This window comes from Pyricularia grisea (assembly GCF_004355905.1).
Source record: "Pyricularia grisea strain NI907 chromosome V map unlocalized Pyricularia_grisea_NI907_Scaffold_6, whole genome shotgun sequence".
Classification (NCBI taxonomy): Eukaryota; Fungi; Ascomycota; class Sordariomycetes; order Magnaporthales; family Pyriculariaceae; genus Pyricularia; species Pyricularia grisea.
The window spans coordinates 1399831-1420305 of record NW_022156719.1 but is presented as its reverse complement, the minus strand read 5'-3'; the positions used below and the strand labels follow the sequence as shown (position 1 = coordinate 1420305).

The following is a 20475-nucleotide window of genomic DNA, read 5'->3' as shown; positions in this document are numbered from 1 at the left end:
TCAACTGCCGGACTTTTACCTGAACTTGCTCCCCTATCCACCTTACCTGCTTATCACCTATCCCATACCCTTTCGTGATCCACGTGCCACAGGATTTTTTGTTTGCATCTTGCATCTCAAAAGAAAACCACACTAAATGGACCATAGCATAGCTCACCTGGCTGCGCATGGTAAAGCTGGTACCTAGCTAGACAATCACTGCTGGATCGTTTGTCAAAGTACCATCGGCAAAATCTTGTGGTTCCGTCCATGGGTACCACCACGCACCACATCATAAAGAGCCTCAAATGATCACTATTGGCCTGTTGTTTCTGCATACATATCTGGCTCATTCTAACTTGAAAATCGATATGGTATGTTCCATGACAAAATCAGCCACTGTGCAGTTCCAACTATCTCAGCATTCTAACCAGGCAGATTCTCATCATCCTGTACAGAATGTGCTAATTTAAGTCTACCCAGCTCCGCAAAATTACCTCCTTTCGTCGGAGGCCAAAAGCTGATCGTCGCGGCTCAAGCGCAGATGGGTCCGGATCAGATGCTTCTTCAACTATAGCCGCGCCAGACGAAGCTCTTTCGCGGACGACAACAGAGCGCAGCTACTTACAAGACCTCATTCCAGCCCCTTCAAGACGACCTAGCGAGCCTCCAGCTGTTGACCACGGTCCACGAGGTCTCACGGTCGTCTACTCACCTCCCAATGATTCCCATAGGGCAAACATCGTCTTCGTTCATGGACTAGGTGGCACGAGCCGGAAGACATGGTCCAAGGACGCGGACCCGGCCTTATTCTGGCCGCTCCAGTTCCTGCCGCTGGAATCGGATCTCCGTAGAGCTCGCATCCTGACTTTTGGCTACAATGCTGATTTCCAGAAGCCGGGGAGCGTAAACACGTCAGTCTTGGACTTTGCCAAAGAACTCTTGTTTGATCTGAAGCATGCAAGAGACGAACAAGGAGAGGAATTGGATATGGACAAGGTCAGTCTGTTTTGGCAAATCAAAGCCTGAAACCGCGAAGGATTACAAATGACAGAGATACCGTATGCTAAACAAACAGCTAGGTTCCCTTGATATTTGTCGTTCATAGCATGGGGGGGCTTATCGTCAAAGAGGTGAGTACTCAACAGTGCATTCGAATTGACTACCTAATTATGCGCCTTACAACATCAGAGGATTGGACTGATTATTCCTCCACCCTAAAAGGCCTATATACAAGGGCAGCACGACCCGCAATACGAGACCATAATCAGGGCCATATCCGCCATAATATTCCTTTCCACGCCTCACCGCGGCACTAATCTTGCACAAACACTCAACCGCATCCTGCAGTCAACTTTGGGTGTTACTAGCGCCAAGTATTATGTATCAGAACTGAGCAAAAGCTCTTTTACTCTACAGAGATTAAACGAGCAGTTTCGTCACATCGCCCCCTCGCTCGACATAGTCTCCTTTTACGAGACTATTCCTACCCCGATCGGCTTCAAGAACACCAAGGTTGTGAGTCTGTCGATACTGACCATCTTCTCACACACCATACTCTCTTATCTGCTTTTATCCTCCGACTCCGACCACTGACACTTGACGCAGATGGTCTTGGAGAAAGAATCGTCTGTTCTAGGCTACCCAGGGGAGATATCAAAGCCTCTGACTAACGCAGATCATCATGGAGTATGCAAATATTCAAGTCCAGATGACCCAAACTACGTAACCGTCAGGAACGTCCTCAAGTCACTCTTCAGCAAGATACTCACCAGCCAGGCCGGACGCGGCTCAGAAGGACGAGACATTACAGATGGAAAGGGGCGCCGACAATCAGCAGACCTGCGGTCGATTTTGGGCATCACAGAGCTCCCAAACACAGACTACGCCTTCTTCCGAGATCAGTGGATCGAGGGAACTGGCCAGTGGCTGTTACAGGATCAAGCGTACCGCCAGTGGCTGCTGTCGCATGAAAAATCGCCAAACATCATATGGCTGACGGGCAGTGCCGCGGCAGGGAAGTCTGTCCTCGCCTCGACGATTATCGATAGTCTTGTCGGAGATGCTGCCGACGGCTACTGCCAGTACTTCTTCATACGCTTTGCGGACCGCAAGAAGCGTACGCTCAGCATGATCCTCAGATCGCTAGCCTACCAGATGGGGCTGAACGTGCCTGGATTCCAGGAGCAGGTATTAGGCTTTGCAGATGAGGCCATCGGGTTCGACACAGCTGACTCACGGACCATTTGGGACTGTATCAAGTCTGCGCTTTCCAGCATTGATATTATGAGCAATTCTATCTTCTGGGTCATCGATGGTATCGACGAGGCCGAAAAGCCGCGCACGTTACTGAAATACCTCGCCGACCTCCATTCACTCCACTTGCCAATCCGAGTCCTGCTGGTCGGTCGACGCACCAACGAACTGGATGCTGAGTTTCAAAGGCTACCTGCAGCAGTGCGGACAACTCATATCGACATAGACGGCCGGGTCGAAGACCTTCGAGCATACGTCAACAGAGAACTCGCCTTGTTGGGAGACTTGGATCTGAGGCAGAGCTTGATAGAGCGTGTTATGGAAGGAGCACAGAATAATTTCCTGGCAAGTCCACACAGTCCAACAGCAACTTGTTGCATCCACAACCATGAAGAGTTCAGGGGCTATTGCTGACAGTTATTGCGGCAGCCAGTGGGTGCGCCTAGCAGTGGAGCGGCTGAACTCCTGTTACACGCAAGCAGACGCAGAGGCGGCATTAAAGGAGTTGCCTGGTGGTATGAATGCTTTGTACGACCGCATGGCAGCGTCCATCTCGGCCAAGTCTCCGCCGGAAAGGGATTTCGCAACCAAGCTTCTGAACTTTGCCGCATGTTCAGTCCGCACGCTCAAGGTCATTGAGCTGTCGCACGCACTGGGTAAGGACGACTTCTTCGACATGCAGAGAACTGTGGCGGATCTTTGCGGCGGCTTCGCGGTCATCGACAACGGTGGGAACTTTACTCTGGTCCACCATTCGGCCCGAGAGTACCTCCTAGACCCGGACAGCAGCAGCAGCAGCAGCAGCAGCAGCAGCCGAGCCTTTGGACTGGCACGCAGTGAGGCACACAGGACGATATTTCTCAGTTGTATGCGCAGCTTGACAGCCACAGGCTTGCGGGGGCAAATAGGGCGAGGTAGTATGCCCGAGTTTGTCAACTACGCCGCCGGTGACTGGTCATCACACCTGGTAGCAGCCCCGATAGGCTGCAGAGAGACAGCAAACGCCATGCGGAAGTTTTTGTCCGGCCCCTGGGTGCTGGCCTGGATACATATTCTCGTGAGGACCGACCGCCTAGGCGTCCTCGTTCGCGCCTCCAAAAGCCTCTCAAGGTTTGCTGCAGCTGCAAGGGAGCACGACGCCCTAGGCACAGAGACTCATCAGAACGTTAAAGAGCTGGAGCTTTTTGAGTGCTGGGCTGTTGACTTCACCAAGCTGGCGGGTAAGTTTGGCGGAAACTTGCGCCGGAGCCCACAATCTATATACAAGGCAGTACCAGCGCTATGTCCACACAACTCGGCCATATATCAACAGTTCGGGAAGGTCGAGCCACGAGTCTTGACTGTGTCTGGCTTTTCGAGCAATAATTGGGATGACTCGCTCGGCCGCCTTTCGTTCGGGTTCCGCAATTATGCGGCCTTTATTCAAGTCGCAGGTGCACATGTCTTTATCCTCATTTCTTCGGGTACAGTCTTGATATACAATTCGACCACCCTGGATCACCACTCAGCTAGCCCCATCAAACACGGTGAACGTCTGTACAGGATGCAAACAAACAGCAGGGGCAATACCTTGGTTACATATGGTTATCGAACCACCAAAGTGTGGCAAGTATCCTCGGGAGTATGTACTGTGACAGTTCCAAACGTCGAGATTGGCCTCCGGCCGCTAGTAATGCTTCTGAAGGACAACACCCTGTTTGTCGGAACTGATGACAGATGTGTCCGAACGTTAGCTCTGAGCCAACAGTCACCGACATGGAAGCTGGTTGCAGAGTTGGAGGAACAGGAGTTGGAAGGACATTTCCTGAACGCGGCAAGCCACATGGCCCTAAACAAGGACGGAACCATGGTCACGGTTGCTTACCGCGGACATCCGCTTTCAGCCTGGGAGGCGGATGGGCCTACCCACATCGGCCATCTGTGGAAGAAAGACGCCAATTATCGAGGCGAGGTGCTTGAGGCTATCTGGCACCCACATGAGGCCCAAGTCTACGGTCTTTACACCACAGGCCAGATATTCCAATGGTCGCCGTATTACAACGAGGTTGAGGAGAAGTCGGTCGGTGCCAACAAAATGACCATGAGCCCGGACGGGAACCTCCTTGCTACTAGTGACGCGCGTGGGGCGGTCAAGATACTCACTACCTCATCCCTCACGATCATATACCAAGTGGCTGCACAGGACCTTGTCTTGGGTCTTGCGTTCAGCCCAGACCTTCGTCGTATCTATGATCTCAGAGGAGATTATGGTAATGTCTGGGGGCCAAACGCTTTGCTGAGATATGCGGAGCCGACGGGGCAAGGACCCGACGCCGAAAGTGAGCTCGACAGTTTATCTCCCAGCTCCAATGTTTCCGAGATAACCCCTAGATGGGTTGACCCCATCATAGCGCTGGAGCCTTCACCGGTCGGCCGCCTTTACTGTTGCAACACTGAAAAGGGGGTGGTGACGCTGCATGACGCGCTGCGCGGCACGGCCACAACGCTGCACGCCTCCCCTGTTTCGTTTGGCAGCAGCCTCATGACTTGGAGCCTCGATGGTAGATGGCTGTGCTTTGCCGACCCGAGTATGAGTATCTACATTGTCTCGGTACAGCCCGGTACCAGCGGGTCAGATCCAGTTATTGGGTGCCCCGTGGTTGTATCCATGCAAGGAACCACGAGAGGGCCCATACTGCAGCTCGTGTTCCAACCAGACGGGAGCCACATCATGGTTCACACCGAATCCACGGTTTATCTAATATCAACGGCAGCCTCTGCTGTGTCCAAGTCGGCGCCGGTGGGAACGGCAAAGTGCAGATGGATTGTCCACCCCCAGAATACTGCACTGGTTGTAGGATTAGGGCCCAAATCAGCCCATGTGCTCGATTGGGACCTGGTTGAACATGAGACCTACAACCTCTGTTACATGACTATTCATGATGTTGATAACTCATATTCGACTACCGCAACCGTTTCTCCGTCCCAGACACACACAATTGAGCGCGTGTTGGTGACTCACGATAAGAAGCGCATACTGGCTCAGCTGGCTGTCGCAGAAGGAAGTGTTGGAGAAAAAATATTTTTATCCCTAGAAGCCAGTTCTCTCTTGTCAAGTGCTACACCGCAGCAGGCTAGCTCTGCAGTAACAGCGGGAACCGAGCCAAAGGCCATCAATCCCTTGGTCCTTGACACGGCCGTTTCCTCACAAATCTCCCTGGTGCTTGGATTCTCGCCAAGCAACAGTCTGGTCTACCTATCCGGATCATTTCAGGTATGCCTTTGGAATATGTCGCCGGTACCACAGCTGCATCCAAAGGTGAAGTTGCCTCACGCCGCAGATGGATGGCATGGCAGCCAGGGGCCCACGGTGCTTGGGTCAGAGATCTTCTCCTTGCCCGGAGACTGGATAAGCATGGAATGCGTAAGGCTATGCTGTCTGTGGCCAAATGAAAAGGCCATACTGTGTCCGCGCAATGGAGAAGTTGGCGTCATCCGGAGCCCGGCGCTGGTGTGAAACTGTAGTCCACCGTGCTGGACAGAATGGTGATACGGACTCGGCGATCTGCTGCCATTTTAAATATTTCCTGGAAAAGGATGTACACATCTTACCTGGCTTCTTTATGAAAAGCCGTGCAAGACCGGACTTGAAGGATTCGTACATATAGTCGATCACATCACCTTTGTATACAGTCACGATGGCTATATATAAATATTTCATCTTTGCTGTTCGTTTTTGCGTCGCTGGTTTTTCTTTTTTTTTTTTTTTTTTTTTTTTTAAAAAAAAAAAAAAGATAGCAGTAGGCCCCATCACGTGACCCTGTTACGCTGATCTGAACTGTCTTGATGTTATAATTGCCCTGATCAAATCATAAAAGGAAAGATGGGCGAGTTCTTAATATAAATATGGCGCAAAATTGGTCCCAAAATTTACGGACGACATTCGGGATGGATGATGGATGGGATTGATGCTCCAACTTTCAAGCTGATATTGTGCAACACGATTGGCACATCCCCCCGCCTTGTGATACCCACAACTTGGGAAGCTCTTAAGCCCTGGATCATGTTGAAGCTAGGGTGGGGAAGGGTGACGCAGCCACCCTGCACCCCTTTCTCTAACTTGTCTTAGTATAGCTCCAGTTCCCTTTCCCAACTTGACCCTGCAGGTGACAAGCAACACCCGCATGGCCGAACTTGTCCAGAATCACAAACGAACAAAACAAAAGCGGGCGTGCAGACATAACCTAGGCTGAAAAAAAAAAAAAGAAACCCGAGTTTCCAAACTTGCATCCGCTGCAAGTGAGAACCCGGGGAGCGGGGAAAACCGGCCTGGTTTTGATTTCATCTTTCCGCACATATAGAAGCCGAAGAAAAGTCGCCGTGTAGGAAGAGAAAGAGAGCAGTGGAAAAGGAAAGTGTCTGGGTGTTTTTGCGTTCGAGCAAACAGACTCATATTTGGAATCGATCCTGTCAATTCTTTTTTTTTTTTTTTTTTTTTCTTCTTGTGACTACTCTCTTTGGGATGCCGGCTGTCTAAATATTCAGAGTTCTTTCTGGACCACTTATACCTGAACACATACGACTGTACAAACAAACAGCACAGCAGCTAAGGACTTGACTGTTTGTCGACACACAACTGGAGGCCGCTCAACACAAGAAAACAAGTCTTGAGCAACGGTCTTCACGATTCAGAGCCAGCCTAGCTGCAGACAACGCATCATCCTGTTGCAACCCCTTTGCCACTGGTTGGGAATCAAAGCTGGTCCGGTTCGTCCGAAGGGCAATATTTTGGTATAAGATATAACCAATACCAGCTCAGATCGTGCTGCCTGTTCGTGCTGAGCCCACGCAAAAGAACCTCCAACCACCTGAGACACCCACGATTGGTCATCGCCAGTTGTAATCTCTGAACGCGCCGAAAGGTACATACGAGAAAATGGATCCAGCAAGATTTTATCACCAGGTTGAGCAGCGCGTGATAGGTAAGATATTGATATGATTTTGGGAAGAGCATCTCGGTCATTATAATTATACCTAGGCAAGCCGTTGACACAAATGGCCTTATTACAGAGTTGCAAGACCAGATCAGCCAGCTTGGCTCCATTGCCACAGTGGGAGGCGAGCGCCTAGACGCCACGGAGGCCATCCAGGCTGACATTGCCAACCTCACGCGGCAGGTCGCAGATGCCTCAGACAAGCTGCCTCCGTATGACCAGAAACATTATGCAGAGGTCAGGAGCCTGGACTGTCAGTCCAAATGCCCAGCTTCTGACAGGTTACTAACGCACAAGCTCTCCCGCTCCACAGGCGATCAAACGCCTCACAGAGATGTTGAATGAGGAGCTCGCTCGCCTCCACCCGAAGCCCCGATTCAAGTTCAAGCCACGCACGGCGTCTGCCATCACGGCCGATCCGAAGAACGATCCTCGCCTGCTGCGCGGCACAAATCCCAGCGGATCCGATGCGACTGTGACTGAAGACGTAGTAGGGGCGCTCCCCAATGTTTCTGGGGGAAAGAGCTATAACGACGAGATATCGCGATCCGAAGGGACTAGCGGGATCCGAAAGCCCAGCTTTTCAGCCGCGCGCACCGTCGACATCCGCGACCACGAAGGATTGCACATAATTCTGCCATTAACGGCAGCCAAGGCTACGAGCTCTGGCAGCCTGCAGAACATGCGGAACTGTGTCGTCGACATGTCAGAGCCGGCAGTCGGGAAGGCGTCGTTCGCCAACCTGGTGATCCGTGATGTCGATCACTGTCTGGTCGTCGCGGGCAATGTCAACGGACCAGCACACATCACGGGCGTGAGGGATAGCGTCTTGGTTGTGTCGGCGCGGCAGGTGCGTATACACGAGTGTCGCAACGTCCGTATGTACCTGTATTGCTCAAGTCGGCCGATCATCGAAGACTGCGAGGGGATGAAGTTTGCCCCTGTCCCGACTTCTCACGTACGTATCTTTCCCTTTGTTGATTGTAAAATGCCCAAAAGGCTGCGTTTGCTGACATTCCAACCTGCAGTTATCGCAGGATCAAGATCCTACCAAAAATCAATGGGATCAAGTTGACGACTTCAAGTGGCTTAAAGCGGATCACTCTCCGAACTGGGCCATCCTGCCCGAGGAGGAAAGACTGCCTGAAGACATTTGGAATGGCACCGTGAAAGGACGGCCAGGGTTGGGACCTAAGGATATTCTTAGAGAAACGGGAGTTTTGTTGGACTAATTGTGTGTTTTGGGGTGGAAAAAGGGATGGTGGCAGAAGCAGGATACGTTTTTATCCCTTGGTTACAATCCTGGGATGAAAACTGTGACCTGATATCGGCGGCCATGCAATGATGGGAAATCAAAATGTCGAAGTCGTGCATCGCATTCATTTGGTAGCGATCCTGGGTATAAAATGCCGCCGTCCCGCAAGCGCCGTATGGATACACACCGTAGAAGCAAAAGTCGTTGCCCATTCCAGAGAGCTCCTCGTCATCAATTTCACATGTCCATCTTGTCGCCACCCTCGTCGGCCGCGTCCAGCCCGTGCGCCCCATCCACGCTCCTCAGCGCTGCCAGGACCTCCTGCTGCTGCCGAATCGTCTCCTCGAGCAAGGCGATGGTATCGCGCTGCTCCTCGATGGTCCTGGACATGTCGGGAAGGGCCTTGACCTGCGCCCGCGCCCGCTGCAGCTTGTGCTTGACGGCGTCGGTCGCGTTGGGCACGTCCTTGATGGAGATGGTCGCGCCGCTGGGGCCGCCGATGCCAATGCCTGCCGCAGGGGTCGCGGCCGCCCCAGGCGTGTTTATCGTGATGCCGCCGGGGAGCGATTGTGGCGGGCGCAGGCGCGACACTATGGCCGCCAGCTCGGTCAGGGCGTCGAGAGTCTCCGGCGACAGCGTTGGGGGCAGCGCGAGGGGATGTTGGGATTGTTGTGCGGGCATGATTGTGGGGTTTTTTTTTTCTGTCTCTCTCTCTTTTTTTCTTAGTATTACCTTCCCTTCTTCCCTCCTCGAGCCGGGATGTGTTATTCCTGCTGATCCAACTTGAGGAGCGAAATTGACAGAATTGGAAGTCGCTTGTCTTCAATTAATGCATCGCGCTTAAAGTTCTTTGAGTGGGAATTTAATCATTAGATTTAGATGACTGACGTGCTAGCAGATCGCGCCTACCGCAAACGCGTTTCGTTGTCCAGGCAAGCCAGGCTACCAATTGCCGCCTTTCCACGGTCTTCAAAGCAATTTCTCCATGCACACACTGTATGGACCTTGCAGTGGTTTACAGGTCCAACAGAAATGGATGCTTCTAGCATTACATCATGGCCCCACCAGAGCTTTTTCTCACAGTACTATCCAAAAACCGCATGGACTGTATGTCATTGATTCGTTGAGGAACGCGTCTGAAAAGGCACAACCCCACCTTCTTTGAGAAATCTCAACCTGATATCCCTGAGTCTCAAAAGTGTTTCTTGTGTTTCTGCTTTCGATAAAATCACGCAAAGAAACTACTTTCTTGAGTTTACATTTGAAGATTACACTGGCTTCATAGCGCCCGTCTCTCGAACGATTTTACCACTTTATAAGCCAAACCCCGGTGATAAGCTTTCCAGGATGTCCAAGGTGGAGCATAATGCCTGTCTGAGTACGTGCGACTTAGCTCTCTTCAGTCGATGCCCCTCCATAATCATCACCGTCTTGTCCAAAATCAGCCAACAGCCGTTTTGCCCGACGTGAATTACATAACGCAGCAGCCCGCACAGAATCTTTACACAGCACAATGGCAGAGGGAATCGAGAACATCCCCAAAAGCAATCGGCGTCGTCCTGGGACCCCAGACTACTTCCTCGTAATCGCATACATCCTGGTCTATCTCGAAGTCGGCTGGCTAATCTTCATGCTTTTGCGGATGTATAGTCGTGATTGATGGGTGGGGGGTGGCGTCGGAGGAGTCCCCCAAGAACGGCGATGCCATCGCGGCGGCCGAGACCCCCGTCATGGACGAGTTCGCCCGCAGCAAGACCGGCTACGTGGAGCTCGAAGCCTCGTCGCTGGCTGTCGGTCTGCCCGAGGGATTGATGGGTAACTCGGAGGTCGGACATCTGAACATCGGTGCCGGCAGGGTTGTCTGGCAGGACGTCGTACGCATTGATCAGTCGATCAAGACTGGCGAGTTCAGCAAGAACGAGGTCATTACTCGGGTGCTCGAGGCTGCCAAGAGCGGAAACGGCCGTCTTCACCTTTGCGGCCTCGTCTCCCATGGAGGTGTTGTAGGTATTCCCCTGCCAATGTAAACTTCTCGGACTTGAAGCTAACTTTCGCAAAGCATTCTAAACAAGAGCACCTGTATTCGCTCCTCAAGGCTGCCAAGGAGGCACAAGTCCCCAAAGTCTTCATCCACTTTTTCGGAGATGGTAGAGATACTGATCCCAAGTCTGGTGTCGGTTACATGGAGGAGCTGCTCGAGAATACCAAGGAGATTGGCATTGGTCAGATTGCAACAGTCGTTGGCAGGTACTATGCCATGGACAGGGACAAGAGGTGGGAGAGGGTCGAGCTTGCCATGAAGGGTCTGGTCCTTGGTGAAGGTGAGGCTAGTGAGGACCCCGTCAAGACGGTCAAGGAACGATACGAGAAGGGCGAAAACGACGAGTTCCTGAAGCCCATCGTTGTTGGAGGTGATGAGGGACGCATCAAGGGTGAGTATTCCTCAAGCCCATGAGCAAACTAACAATCTTTACTGACCAAATTTCCGATCCTCAGATGGTGACAATGTCTTCTTCTTCAACTACCGGTCTGATCGTGTGCGCCAGATCACACAGCTGCTCGGCGATGTCGACAGATCGCCTAGGCCCGATTTCCCCTACCCCAAGATCAAGCTTGCTACCATGACCCGCTACAAGCTTGACTACCCCTTCGATGTTGCCTTTGAGCCGCAGAAGATGGGAAACGTGCTGGCTGAGTGGCTTGGCAAGCAGGGCGTACCTCAGGTGCACGTCGCCGAGACTGAAAAATATGCTCACGTCACGTTCTTCTTCAACGGTGGTGTTGAGAAGGCCTTTGCCCTTGAGGAGCGCGATGAGAGCCAGGATCTTGTCCCGTCAAACAAGAGCGTGGCTACGTACGACAAGGCACCCGAGATGTCGGCCGACGGCGTTGCCGACCAGGTGGCCAAGCGCCTTGGTGAGCAGAAGTTCCCATTCGTCATGAACAACTTTGCGCCTCCCGACATGGTCGGTCACACTGGCGTGTACGAGGCTGCCATTGTTGGCTGCGCGGCGACGGACAAGGCTATTGGGAAGATTTACGAGGCATGCAAGGCACACAACTACGTCCTCTTCATCACAGCCGACCACGGCAACGCCGAGGAGATGAAGTTTCCCGACGGAAAGCCCAAGACCTCCCACACGACCAACAAGGTTCCCTTTATTATGGCCAATGCGCCAGAGGGCTGGAGTCTTAAGCCCGTGGGTGGCGTCCTAGGCGATGTAGCGCCAACCGTCCTGGCCTGTATGGGTCTGCCTCAGCCTGAGGAGATGACAGGTGAGAATTTGCTAGTCAAGGCGTAAATATTTGATGGGAAATGAACATGGGCAGCTTTGGGAGTTTGGCGCGAGGGATAGAAGTATGAGATAAGAAATAGAGTTGGCTGAATGTGGGATGATGAAAGACGAGATGAACAAACCATATTTAGAACCCTCACTAGAAAAACATCGATATAGAGAGGAAGCTTGGCAAAGTGAGTTTGTTGATGGCTGACCGGCTCTTCGAGTACGGCGCACCCTGGTGCAATGTAAAAATGAGCACGTGGTTCCCCCTACGCGTAAGCGAAGCTACTGGCGGCGGCGGTGTGGTTGTTGAGACGCTATTTCGACTTGCAGAGCAGACTAGACTAAGTCCGGGCTCGTGCACAGCATATCTTGTCTTTTGCCACAAAACTCATAGGCGCGTCCAGACCTGGATCAATAAATGAAGCTCTCGTAGGTCCAAATTCGATACAATTTAGGCTTCCCCCCTTTGACAAATATGTTTGTTAGTTCTAGGTTTTGTCTGTAGCTCTAGTGGCATCAGCTAGGGTGGCGCCAGCCCCCGGACGGCTGCGCTCCGGCCGCGTGGTTCTTTGGTGATGTGGAACGGGATTGAGGTGGAACAGATCGGGCGCTATGAGCCTCCTACCCCTGGTATTTCGCCCCGATCAATCCGATTCCACGGTCCGGTGTTAGGTTCTTGAATATCGGTCGGCTCTCATTCGTCAGGTAATCAATATTTTGGAGTGACTTTTGGAAGGTAAAGAAAAGTTTCAAATGACCTTTATCTTACCTACTTAAAAGCTGTGCACGCGGGCTGTATTCCATTGGGTGGCCATCCTTGGCGAGAGGCAAGGATCGGCAGGTACGACAAGACCCGTAGAATTTTTTTTTTGCTTCGAGTGGAATATCTTACCGGGACCATGGCTTGCACAACCGACTTTGGTAATAGTTTTGAACAAAAAAATAATTTAGGTACTTGGTGGTTCCCGCGAACCGTTAAGTTAATAAAGCCCCACGTACACACGTACGGTGACAAGGGGTGGTTTTTTTCGCCTGATACCATAGTACTGGGCGGGTTTGTTGCAATGAAATATTTTGACAGGCTTGCCGCCAGCATGAGGTGCCCTAAACTCTCAGAGTGGGATCGCAAATAATTCATGCCCCCCTTGGTCATATGTTCAATCATACGATTTCCAGAAGGTATGCCATGAGCGAGTCAGTTGCCAGGAGGCATAGTCACATAAGCAGGGCAAAGGGCAGGATTTACTATAGCTCGAGAAGAAGTGACCAGAATAATGACTTGGCGATCGCGATGGTCGACATAATCGAGTCAATACGTAGTAATAAGGCGGCTGTCAAAGCGAAAATATTCTCGACCATTGTAATTTAGTCAGGGTGTTTTTTTGTTGGAAACATCCTCCCAGCCTTGCGCACTACGGCAGGTGGCGATTTTTCCAAAAGACCCTGAATTTCTGTGCTGTGCTAGTGGCTTACAAAAAGACGTCATGGCACATCCTTTTCTGCGACAGGCGGGTGAATGGCCCCGCACCGACAATCAATTACATTTGGGGGGCAGGCAATTGTGTGTGCACAGGGCAGGCATAAAAGGAAATGGGACTGCTCACACACAGCCTACTGCAAACGGCAGGTCAATGGAGCTCGACAGACAACTCTTTAAAACTACGCACCACTTTGGAAAGAGATCTCGATGCAGCATTGGCAATGCATATTGTGGCCTTTGATATACCACATCACACCACTGCCACGAGTCCCCTTGTAGCTAGCAAAAGCGGAGGTCAAAACAGTCAATGACAGATGGCGGGCAATCCCTCAGATAGCGGCATAAAGGCCAAACTACCTAAGACCAAGCAAACCAAGACAAATTTTCCCTCGACGAAGAATTTGATGTGAAAGCAATATTGAGATTCAAACCTCCCAACTGCACAGCGGGTTGCTCACGATTGCTTGTTCGGAGCGCTTCTCAATTGACAGCTCCTCTGCGCTCTAGACTCGGCCACAGACCTTATAATCGAAATCGAAGATTATTATGGGGTTTGGGGAACCGCCAATCAGAGTCGTTTGAGCCATGTTTGGTCCTCCACACACCCCCTCCCTAAATGGTATTCCGTACAAGACACCCACCCTCTCAGCTCGACGACAGGGCTGCACAGAATCGTGATCTTGATCGCCTTACTGGACATGGTTGAGATATAGACATGTACGAGATTGACATCGTCAATAGAAAAAAAGCACTTACTACGACGGATTTTATATACGTCGCATTGCTAGACTATGTAGGAACTTACCACTGCGAAGAATTGAAGAACAAGCAGATCTGCGGGTCCAAATGGGCCCAGGCACGTGACGAGACGTCCTCTCCATTTATTCAACCCCCCTGGGCGTGAATTGAGAAGCTCCCGATCCCGCCAACCGACCCACCGCTTGCGAATCGGGGCGACTGAGGAGATCGAGGAAACGGGCGGCTTGGAACACCGCGGAACGGTGCAAATCGCGACGCACACTCCATCAACCAACCCAACTTTGGCTGCGTGCTGTGTCTGACTGCCGCCGCTCCTTGCCCCCAGCTTCTTCTTTTTCTTTCGAGCTGGGGCCATTCCCAAAAAAATGGTCACTGTTATCAATACGATGCTGCAGTGGCGCAAGGCAGGCTGCTTGTGGAAACCAAAATAGTTTCCCATACCTGTGCCGAACAACGAAACTGCTTTTCTTTATAACTCACAATCCTACGAGACGTACACAGGTACACTGCTACGACATACTCGTCGGCAGCTCGAACCCCAATACCGGTGATTGCTCGCATCACCCCCATCCACCACTACCATATATCCCAAACGCATCACCAAAACAGGGTTCGGTTCCCAACCATCTGGTCCCGGTGTAACACTCTGACCTTCGAAACTTCGCCGATCACTGCCAACATCACAGCTTCTTGGCATACCGATTTTTTTGTGGTGGTATGTGAGCATTTCCTACCTTGGTAGGGCTCTGGACTTCGTGGACTCTTCGTTCAAACTACCCACCTGGAAGCCACGACCGCTCCACAGTCTTGCATCCGTCGCAACCGACTATTTTCTGTATCTTTGTTATTCTCCAACGTGGTACCGTCGTCGTACCCACGGCTTCCAGCAGCCCCAACGACGACCCCACCAGCAAAAAGATCACGACATCGACTAACAACACTTCGGCATGTATAGTGCACAGCCGTGTCGACCGGCTTTGACTGCATATCCCGCTCTGATCGACCCGAGAATCCAGCGCCTGGTTGCCAACCGTGGTGCCAGCCCCTCCGGGGATTTATTTTACTTTGCATGGCAGACCACGATGCAATGTCTGCCCAAAGCTATTGACCTTTCGGACACGGGTCACCCATTGCCTCGCCGCTCACCACCCAGACAAGCTGCTTTAAAAGGAAAAACAGCACACAATGTCTCACCGGACGATAGGGACGACGAGTCAGGCTCCTCCGGCCGCTTGCGAAGGAATTCGACGGACGAGAGCAACGAGACCGGTCAGAGCGACCCTAGGCAATGGTTTAACCAGTCCAACCAAAACCCCAGCTATGATATGAATAACATGGAAGGTAAGCCTAATCACAGTTGATATCCTTGATTAGACGGGCTTGAATGGCTGATCAAAGCGTGAACCAGTCGACTCGCCGTATTATCAAAGGACGTCAGGATCACCGAATGATGCGGCGCTCGGGACTTCGGCACCCCCTGGCAATGTTGTCTTTCCCCAGATGACCACAAAGCCGTCATTGAGGGCCACGGTCACGCAAAGTAGCAGTGCAGATGAGTATCGGAGTGTGATTGATGACCTTACGATCGAGAACAATCGGCTGAAGGAGGAATTGAGGCGTTATAAGCAGTTCGGCACCGATCTCATGAGAAAGGACAAGTTGTTTGAGATCAAGGTACACGGACTTCCAGGGAAAAAGAAAAGAGAGCTCGAGGCTACGCTTCGTGATTTTGCTTCGACGCTTGAAGGTTCGACAGACACATCAAGAGGTGCCAAGAAGGCATCCAAGAGTGGGAAACTAAAGTCTTCAGGCGGTGCAACATCAAAACATGCATCTTCTTCATCATCAAATTCACGTCCGGTCGACTCGGCATACGCATCCATGTCCACGGACCCCGGCACTGGCAACAATTCGTCTGGCAAGTCACAGACGGGTAGAGCAACACACAGCAGCAACTCAAAATCTGCGACCCAAAAAGTTGAAATTTACCTTGAGGACATTCCCGAGGGACTCTATCCGAGGTATCTGTCCATGACAGAGAAAGACAAGCAGAAATTGGTCGTGCGGCGTCTGGAGCAGCTGTTTACAGGTGAAATGAATGGGCCTTCAATCGGCACTACCGATCGATCATCAAGCAAAGCTGAGCTATTGGCAGAGGGAGGTTGTTTTAAAGGGAAGGAGGCTCTGCGCGAGGCGCAAATGCAGGTCAAAGATAAGAAGCGATCGCGAGACAACGGATCATCAAACTCGCAATCTAACGGTGACGGTGGAAGCGGCGGCTCTGGTAGTGGGAGCGGTCATGGCAGTGGTAGTGGAAATGGAAGCGGCAACCGTAGCTCACCCCAGGATTTACAAGCATCAGAGCAACGGCCGACAAGACCATTGGATCTTGACCCAGACAGGATCCAAGTTCCATCTGAGAATATGGAATATATTCGACACTTGGGCATGGTACCGCCAGCTCTTCAGGCAGGAACCAAGGCAAACCCGATCAACGTATCAATGGATGCCGACGGTTGGGTCTACATGAACTTATTATGCAACTTGGCCCAGTTGCACATTATCAACGTCACACCGGCCTTCATTAGGGCCGCCGTCTCGGCGAAAAGTACCAAATTCCAGCTCTCACCCGACGGCCAAAAGATCAGGTGGCGTGGCGGGACCGACGGGACGAGATTTAGCAGTGATAGCGGCAATACTTCCTCAAGAGAACGATCATCAACGGATGACGACAGCTCTGATAAAAGTGGCACCCCTGGAAAGAAGCGGAAGCATCCCGACGACGAGCCTGCTAGACCTCCACATGTTTCCAAGCTTGTCAGGGAAAACACGAGGTCCTCTACGAGTGTTCACTACAAGCCTATGTTTGTACAACAGCCATCATTTGAAACATCAGGCGAGGAAGGTTCAAGTTCACCCTCAGGCCTGGAAGACAGCAACTTCGGCAACGGCCGCACATCCGGCTGGGACTACAGCGGATCCGGCTCATCGCCACGAAAACGTCGAAGGATTGACGGCGCTATTGTTTACTACACTGGCGCTCCCTTCTGCACCGATTTGTCAGGCGATCCCGGCGATATCTCACCCGCAACATATATGGCCTCAACAAACATGACCCAATCTCAAGAGATGCCAAACTCTGAGTCAACTATACACAGAACATGGTCTGGGTCTTCGTTGCCATATCGCCCCTTCAGCAACAACCCGACAAACGTTAGGACTAAAGCCCCAGAAGGGATAGGTTTGGATGACAATTCGGATGATTTCATGGCTGATGTGAGCAGTGACTCGGAGGATGAAATACAATGGTATGAGTCCGATGGGGAGTATGGTATGAATACAAAGATGCCATGTTTAGAGGCATATGGTCTAGGTGGCGTCCAGCCCGAAGATCACTTCCTTGTCGAGGTCATTACACATCGTCGCCGCGACCAGCCGAACGAGAATCAGGGCGAACGACCAAAGCCTTTCCGAGAACGATCTGATAGTACTACGGCTTCCGTCTTGGAGCGTATAAAATCACTCAAGGCGTCATCGCCTCGGCCTGTCAGAACCGCTGAGAAACCTCTGGCTCGGAACAAGATGATCGAGTACAAGAATGTGCGGCTCAACCGTCTGGATCCCGTGCCACTGCCCCCAGCGGCATCATTCGTACCGCCCTTCAGCACAAGCTCCTCAGACTCAGATATCGATGAGAGCGATGTGTTAGAGTCGGAAGTGGGGCAGGATGCGGAACCCTGTGGGCCATTATCCTTCTTTCCTCCATCCACCGGGAGGCCAAGCCTTTTTCGGACCGAATCTAACTCGCTGTACCCAGACTCCGCGTATCCCGAAGGGCAAGACCTCTCACAGAGCGATGAGGAGGATGAGGCTGACTCGGAGGACGCTGGCATCCTCCAGATTGGTGGTACTGGAAGCAAAAATAACAAGCCAGGCAAGAAGGTATCGGTGAACAGGAAGCAGGGCCTAGACATGCACCTGCGGACCGGGTTGGTGAGGCGCCCGCAGACCGATCTCGGGATCGGCTTGTCCAAGCAGCCTGACGCCAGGACGCAAAGTTCTGTGGCCACGGCTGGTAGGGCCGAAAGCGGTTACAACAGCAGCCTGGAGGATTGATTGTGTACATGATCATGGAGATGTACAGATTGTTATGACGAATGATGCTAATTCTTTTTCGTTTCTTTTTTTTTTTTCTTTGTTACTCCCCTTTTTCTTCTTTGTCTTTCACTAAGTTTAACCCCCATATGTCTGTCGTTTTACTTTTCAGAGTTGCTTAGCTGATACCATGGGACGGCGAATGGCGCGGATTTGAATTGGTCTTCTTTTTGCATATGGACGACTCGGGAAAAAAAGAAAAAGTCGCATTGGGCATCATCACAGATTTTATAGCACTTTGACGGGATTATTAAGCGGAGCTTGGATATTTTATGTCAAGACGATCTGGCTTTGTTCTTGAGCGCGAGATTGTCTACCTCTTGGGTATCTTACTCACTATTTTAATTGAATATTGACAAACATTCGTTTGACCTGGGACTTGGGCTAATAGTACCTAATTTAGATGTATGCAAGCACTTGTTTTGTAGGAAGCAACCAAAAAAAAAAAAAAAAGCTACCCCGCCTTATTTGAGCTATAAGATTCCATTGACAACTTTGCGACATCCAAGCTACCCCACCAGATATACCATGAAAGTGGAGTCGATCCTGACCAATGCTCCAGAAAGTGAATGGACTTTTTGCGGGTTGAATCTTGGGAGGAATCGAACCAGAACAACAGCAAACCTAGCATCCCACAGTCGGACATTCAATCGCAACATCTTGTCTTGACATAGGCGAGCAGCCAAACGACTCACGAAGCCATAATCCGTCTGCGATATCTATGAACTTGACATCGGCACTGTCAAGATCGACGACTATAACCAGGCCATTAAACTGTACCTACCGTACCTGTCGGAGCATACGAGCATCACCAGACCAAAAGACTTGCCTACAATCGGGCCGGCAACTCAACTCGACGCGAAGCTGAATTTCTACGAGAATAGGAAACTAGGGGGGAACTGCACGCTCAGCTTTTTTTTGTTTTGTTTTTTTTCGAACGAGGACGGGTCATGTCGGAGAAAGGAAAGGCAGTCGCGTCGGCGGCAGGGTACGTTTGCCGGCCGATTGATATTCACCACCGCATCCTGCCTTTGACTGCTGGCGACCAGGGGCAGATAGTTGCTTGATGCGGCAAAAACAGTTTTGAAGCTGACATTTCGACTCAGCGACGACACCACAACGCCATCGAATCCACGCGGGATCCCAAAGGCGCCGTTTGTGGACAATGTGGAGGATTACGTGACGAGCCGGGCCGAGGTCGAGTCGACGTTGGTGCGGTTCCAGGAGATGATATCGTGGGTTTGCTCTTCTCTTTCGTCCTCCCTTTTCTGAGGGTGACATTGAAGCTAACCTAATATGTGACGATTTAGAAAATACCAATTCATGGAGCTCAACCTACAGCGTCGTGTGGCAGGACTCAAGGGAAAGCTACCGGATATTGAAAAGACATTGGAGACGGTGCAGTTCTTGAAGCTGAGCAAGGATGGGGGCGACCCAATCGAGACGTCGTTTGAGCTCAACGACACGTTATACACCAAGGCTGAGATACCGCCTACCGACGAGGTGTTTTTGTGGCTTGGTGTATGCACAATCGTGTTCCTTTGGGTTATTCTTTTCGGCTTATTGTTGGGGCTCATAGCTGACTGTACTTGGTTGGGTTCCGTGTCCGTGAATAGGCAAACGTCATGCTCTCATACCCGATTGACGAGGCGGAGGAGTTGCTGGATTCCAAGCAAAATGCTGCAAAACAGAGCTTGCAAAACTGCGAAGAGGATTTGGAATTCCTGAGGGAACAAATCACGGTACGTCTAAATATACTTCAAACCACTGATGCAACGAGGGAGTTCATACTGACAAAAAGACGCGGGGTGGGTGATGGAAGACTATGGAAGTTGCGCTTGCTAGGGTATATAACTGGGATGTGATGCAAAAGAGAAAGGAAAAGGCAGAAGAAGACAAGTTGAAGGGCAAGGAAAAGGACGCGGCAAAGTCTGACAATGACTCTTGAAACACAGTGGCAGCCTCCCGTACAATCCAAAGAAATCACGGAAGAAGCTGACGAGGCATTCGCCGAAGTGACGCCGCATCTTATCCAAGAGGAACAGGCCGGCCGTTCGGTCTGTCCGCGGGTGCTGGCCAAAGCCGACCACCGTGGCGCGGCTCGGGCGAATGATTGGCGAATTGGTTTCACTGGTTTCGACTGCATTTGGGCGCTCCAGCGTGGCCTGTTGATTTTCCAGGGTCATTTCGGACGAACATAAAAAAAAAAAACAGTCTTGCTGCAGCCGTTGACATGAAAGCAAGAGGAATTTCGCCAAAAAAGCAATCCTGGATGGGGGACCCTTGCGCCAAGCAATTGGCGTTATCATTAGATGAAAGGGTCAAAATTAAAGA

The 20475-nt window shown here is 51.4% G+C and overlaps 6 protein-coding genes across 6 annotated transcripts; 5 read left to right on the top strand and 1 right to left on the bottom strand.

Moving 5' to 3' along the window:
- Positions 1-83: 83 nt before the first annotated feature.
- On the top strand, positions 84-5731 carry PgNI_08371 (uncharacterized protein; the record flags this gene model as incomplete). Its single annotated transcript, XM_031128367.1, has 6 exons — positions 84-353; positions 463-978; positions 1062-1112; positions 1204-1497; positions 1588-2550; positions 2669-5731. Exons 1-6 carry the CDS (start codon positions 288-290, stop codon positions 5729-5731), a joined length of 4953 nt encoding a protein of 1650 aa, XP_030979289.1. The 5' UTR covers positions 84-287.
- A 1158-nt stretch (positions 5732-6889) lies between these two features.
- Positions 6890-9370, top strand: PgNI_08369 (uncharacterized protein). Its single transcript, XM_031128365.1, has 4 exons — positions 6890-7196; positions 7285-7445; positions 7522-8166; positions 8237-9370. The coding sequence occupies exons 1-4, from the start codon at positions 7151-7153 to the stop codon at positions 8438-8440; spliced, it is 1056 nt and encodes a 351-aa protein (XP_030979190.1). The 5' UTR covers positions 6890-7150; the 3' UTR covers positions 8441-9370.
- Positions 8701-9144, bottom strand: PgNI_08370 (uncharacterized protein; the record flags this gene model as incomplete). Its single annotated transcript, XM_031128366.1, has 1 exon — positions 8701-9144. The coding sequence occupies one exon, from the start codon at positions 9142-9144 to the stop codon at positions 8701-8703; it is 444 nt and encodes a 147-aa protein (XP_030979291.1).
- A 269-nt stretch (positions 9371-9639) lies between the features above and the next one.
- Positions 9640-13023, top strand: PgNI_08368 (uncharacterized protein). Its single transcript, XM_031128364.1, has 5 exons — positions 9640-9841; positions 10114-10466; positions 10523-10895; positions 10960-12440; positions 12519-13023. The coding sequence occupies exons 1-4, from the start codon at positions 9811-9813 to the stop codon at positions 11763-11765; spliced, it is 1563 nt and encodes a 520-aa protein (XP_030979189.1). The 5' UTR covers positions 9640-9810; the 3' UTR covers positions 11766-12440; positions 12519-13023.
- A 1248-nt stretch (positions 13024-14271) lies between these two features.
- On the top strand, positions 14272-18503 carry PgNI_08367 (uncharacterized protein). The gene is made up of 2 exons (XM_031128363.1): positions 14272-15327; positions 15395-18503. Exons 1-2 carry the CDS (start codon positions 14934-14936, stop codon positions 18100-18102), a joined length of 3102 nt encoding a protein of 1033 aa, XP_030979175.1. The 5' UTR covers positions 14272-14933; the 3' UTR covers positions 18103-18503.
- A 167-nt stretch (positions 18504-18670) lies between these two features.
- PgNI_08366 (uncharacterized protein) lies at positions 18671-20427 on the top strand. The gene is made up of 5 exons (XM_031128362.1): positions 18671-19129; positions 19248-19376; positions 19452-19662; positions 19758-19883; positions 19964-20427. The coding sequence occupies exons 1-5, from the start codon at positions 19092-19094 to the stop codon at positions 20087-20089; spliced, it is 630 nt and encodes a 209-aa protein (XP_030979174.1). The 5' UTR covers positions 18671-19091; the 3' UTR covers positions 20090-20427.
- Positions 20428-20475: the final 48 nt, after the last annotated feature.

Coding starts and splice junctions, on each gene's coding strand:
- PgNI_08369 (XM_031128365.1), top strand. CDS start 7,151: ATGGATCCAGCAAGATTTTATCACCAGGTTGAGCAGCGCGTGATAG. Junction 7,197..7,284: donor GGTTGAGCAGCGCGTGATAG/GTAAGATATTGA, acceptor GCCTTATTACAG/AGTTGCAAGACCAGATCAGC. Junction 7,446..7,521: donor ACCAGAAACATTATGCAGAG/GTCAGGAGCCTG, acceptor CCCGCTCCACAG/GCGATCAAACGCCTCACAGA.
- PgNI_08368 (XM_031128364.1), top strand. CDS start 9,811: ATGTCCAAGGTGGAGCATAATGCCTGTCTGA. Junction 10,467..10,522: donor TCGTCTCCCATGGAGGTGTT/GTAGGTATTCCC, acceptor ACTTTCGCAAAG/CATTCTAAACAAGAGCACCT. Junction 10,896..10,959: donor TGATGAGGGACGCATCAAGG/GTGAGTATTCCT, acceptor TCCGATCCTCAG/ATGGTGACAATGTCTTCTTC.
- PgNI_08367 (XM_031128363.1), top strand. CDS start 14,934: ATGTATAGTGCACAGCCGTGTCGACCGGCTTTGACTGCATATCCCGCT. Junction 15,328..15,394: donor TGATATGAATAACATGGAAG/GTAAGCCTAATC, acceptor AGCGTGAACCAG/TCGACTCGCCGTATTATCAA.
- PgNI_08366 (XM_031128362.1), top strand. CDS start 19,092: ATGTCGGAGAAAGGAAAGGCAGTCGCGTCGGCGGCAGG. Junction 19,377..19,451: donor CGGTTCCAGGAGATGATATC/GTGGGTTTGCTC, acceptor GTGACGATTTAG/AAAATACCAATTCATGGAGC. Junction 19,663..19,757: donor AGGTGTTTTTGTGGCTTGGT/GTATGCACAATC, acceptor GTCCGTGAATAG/GCAAACGTCATGCTCTCATA.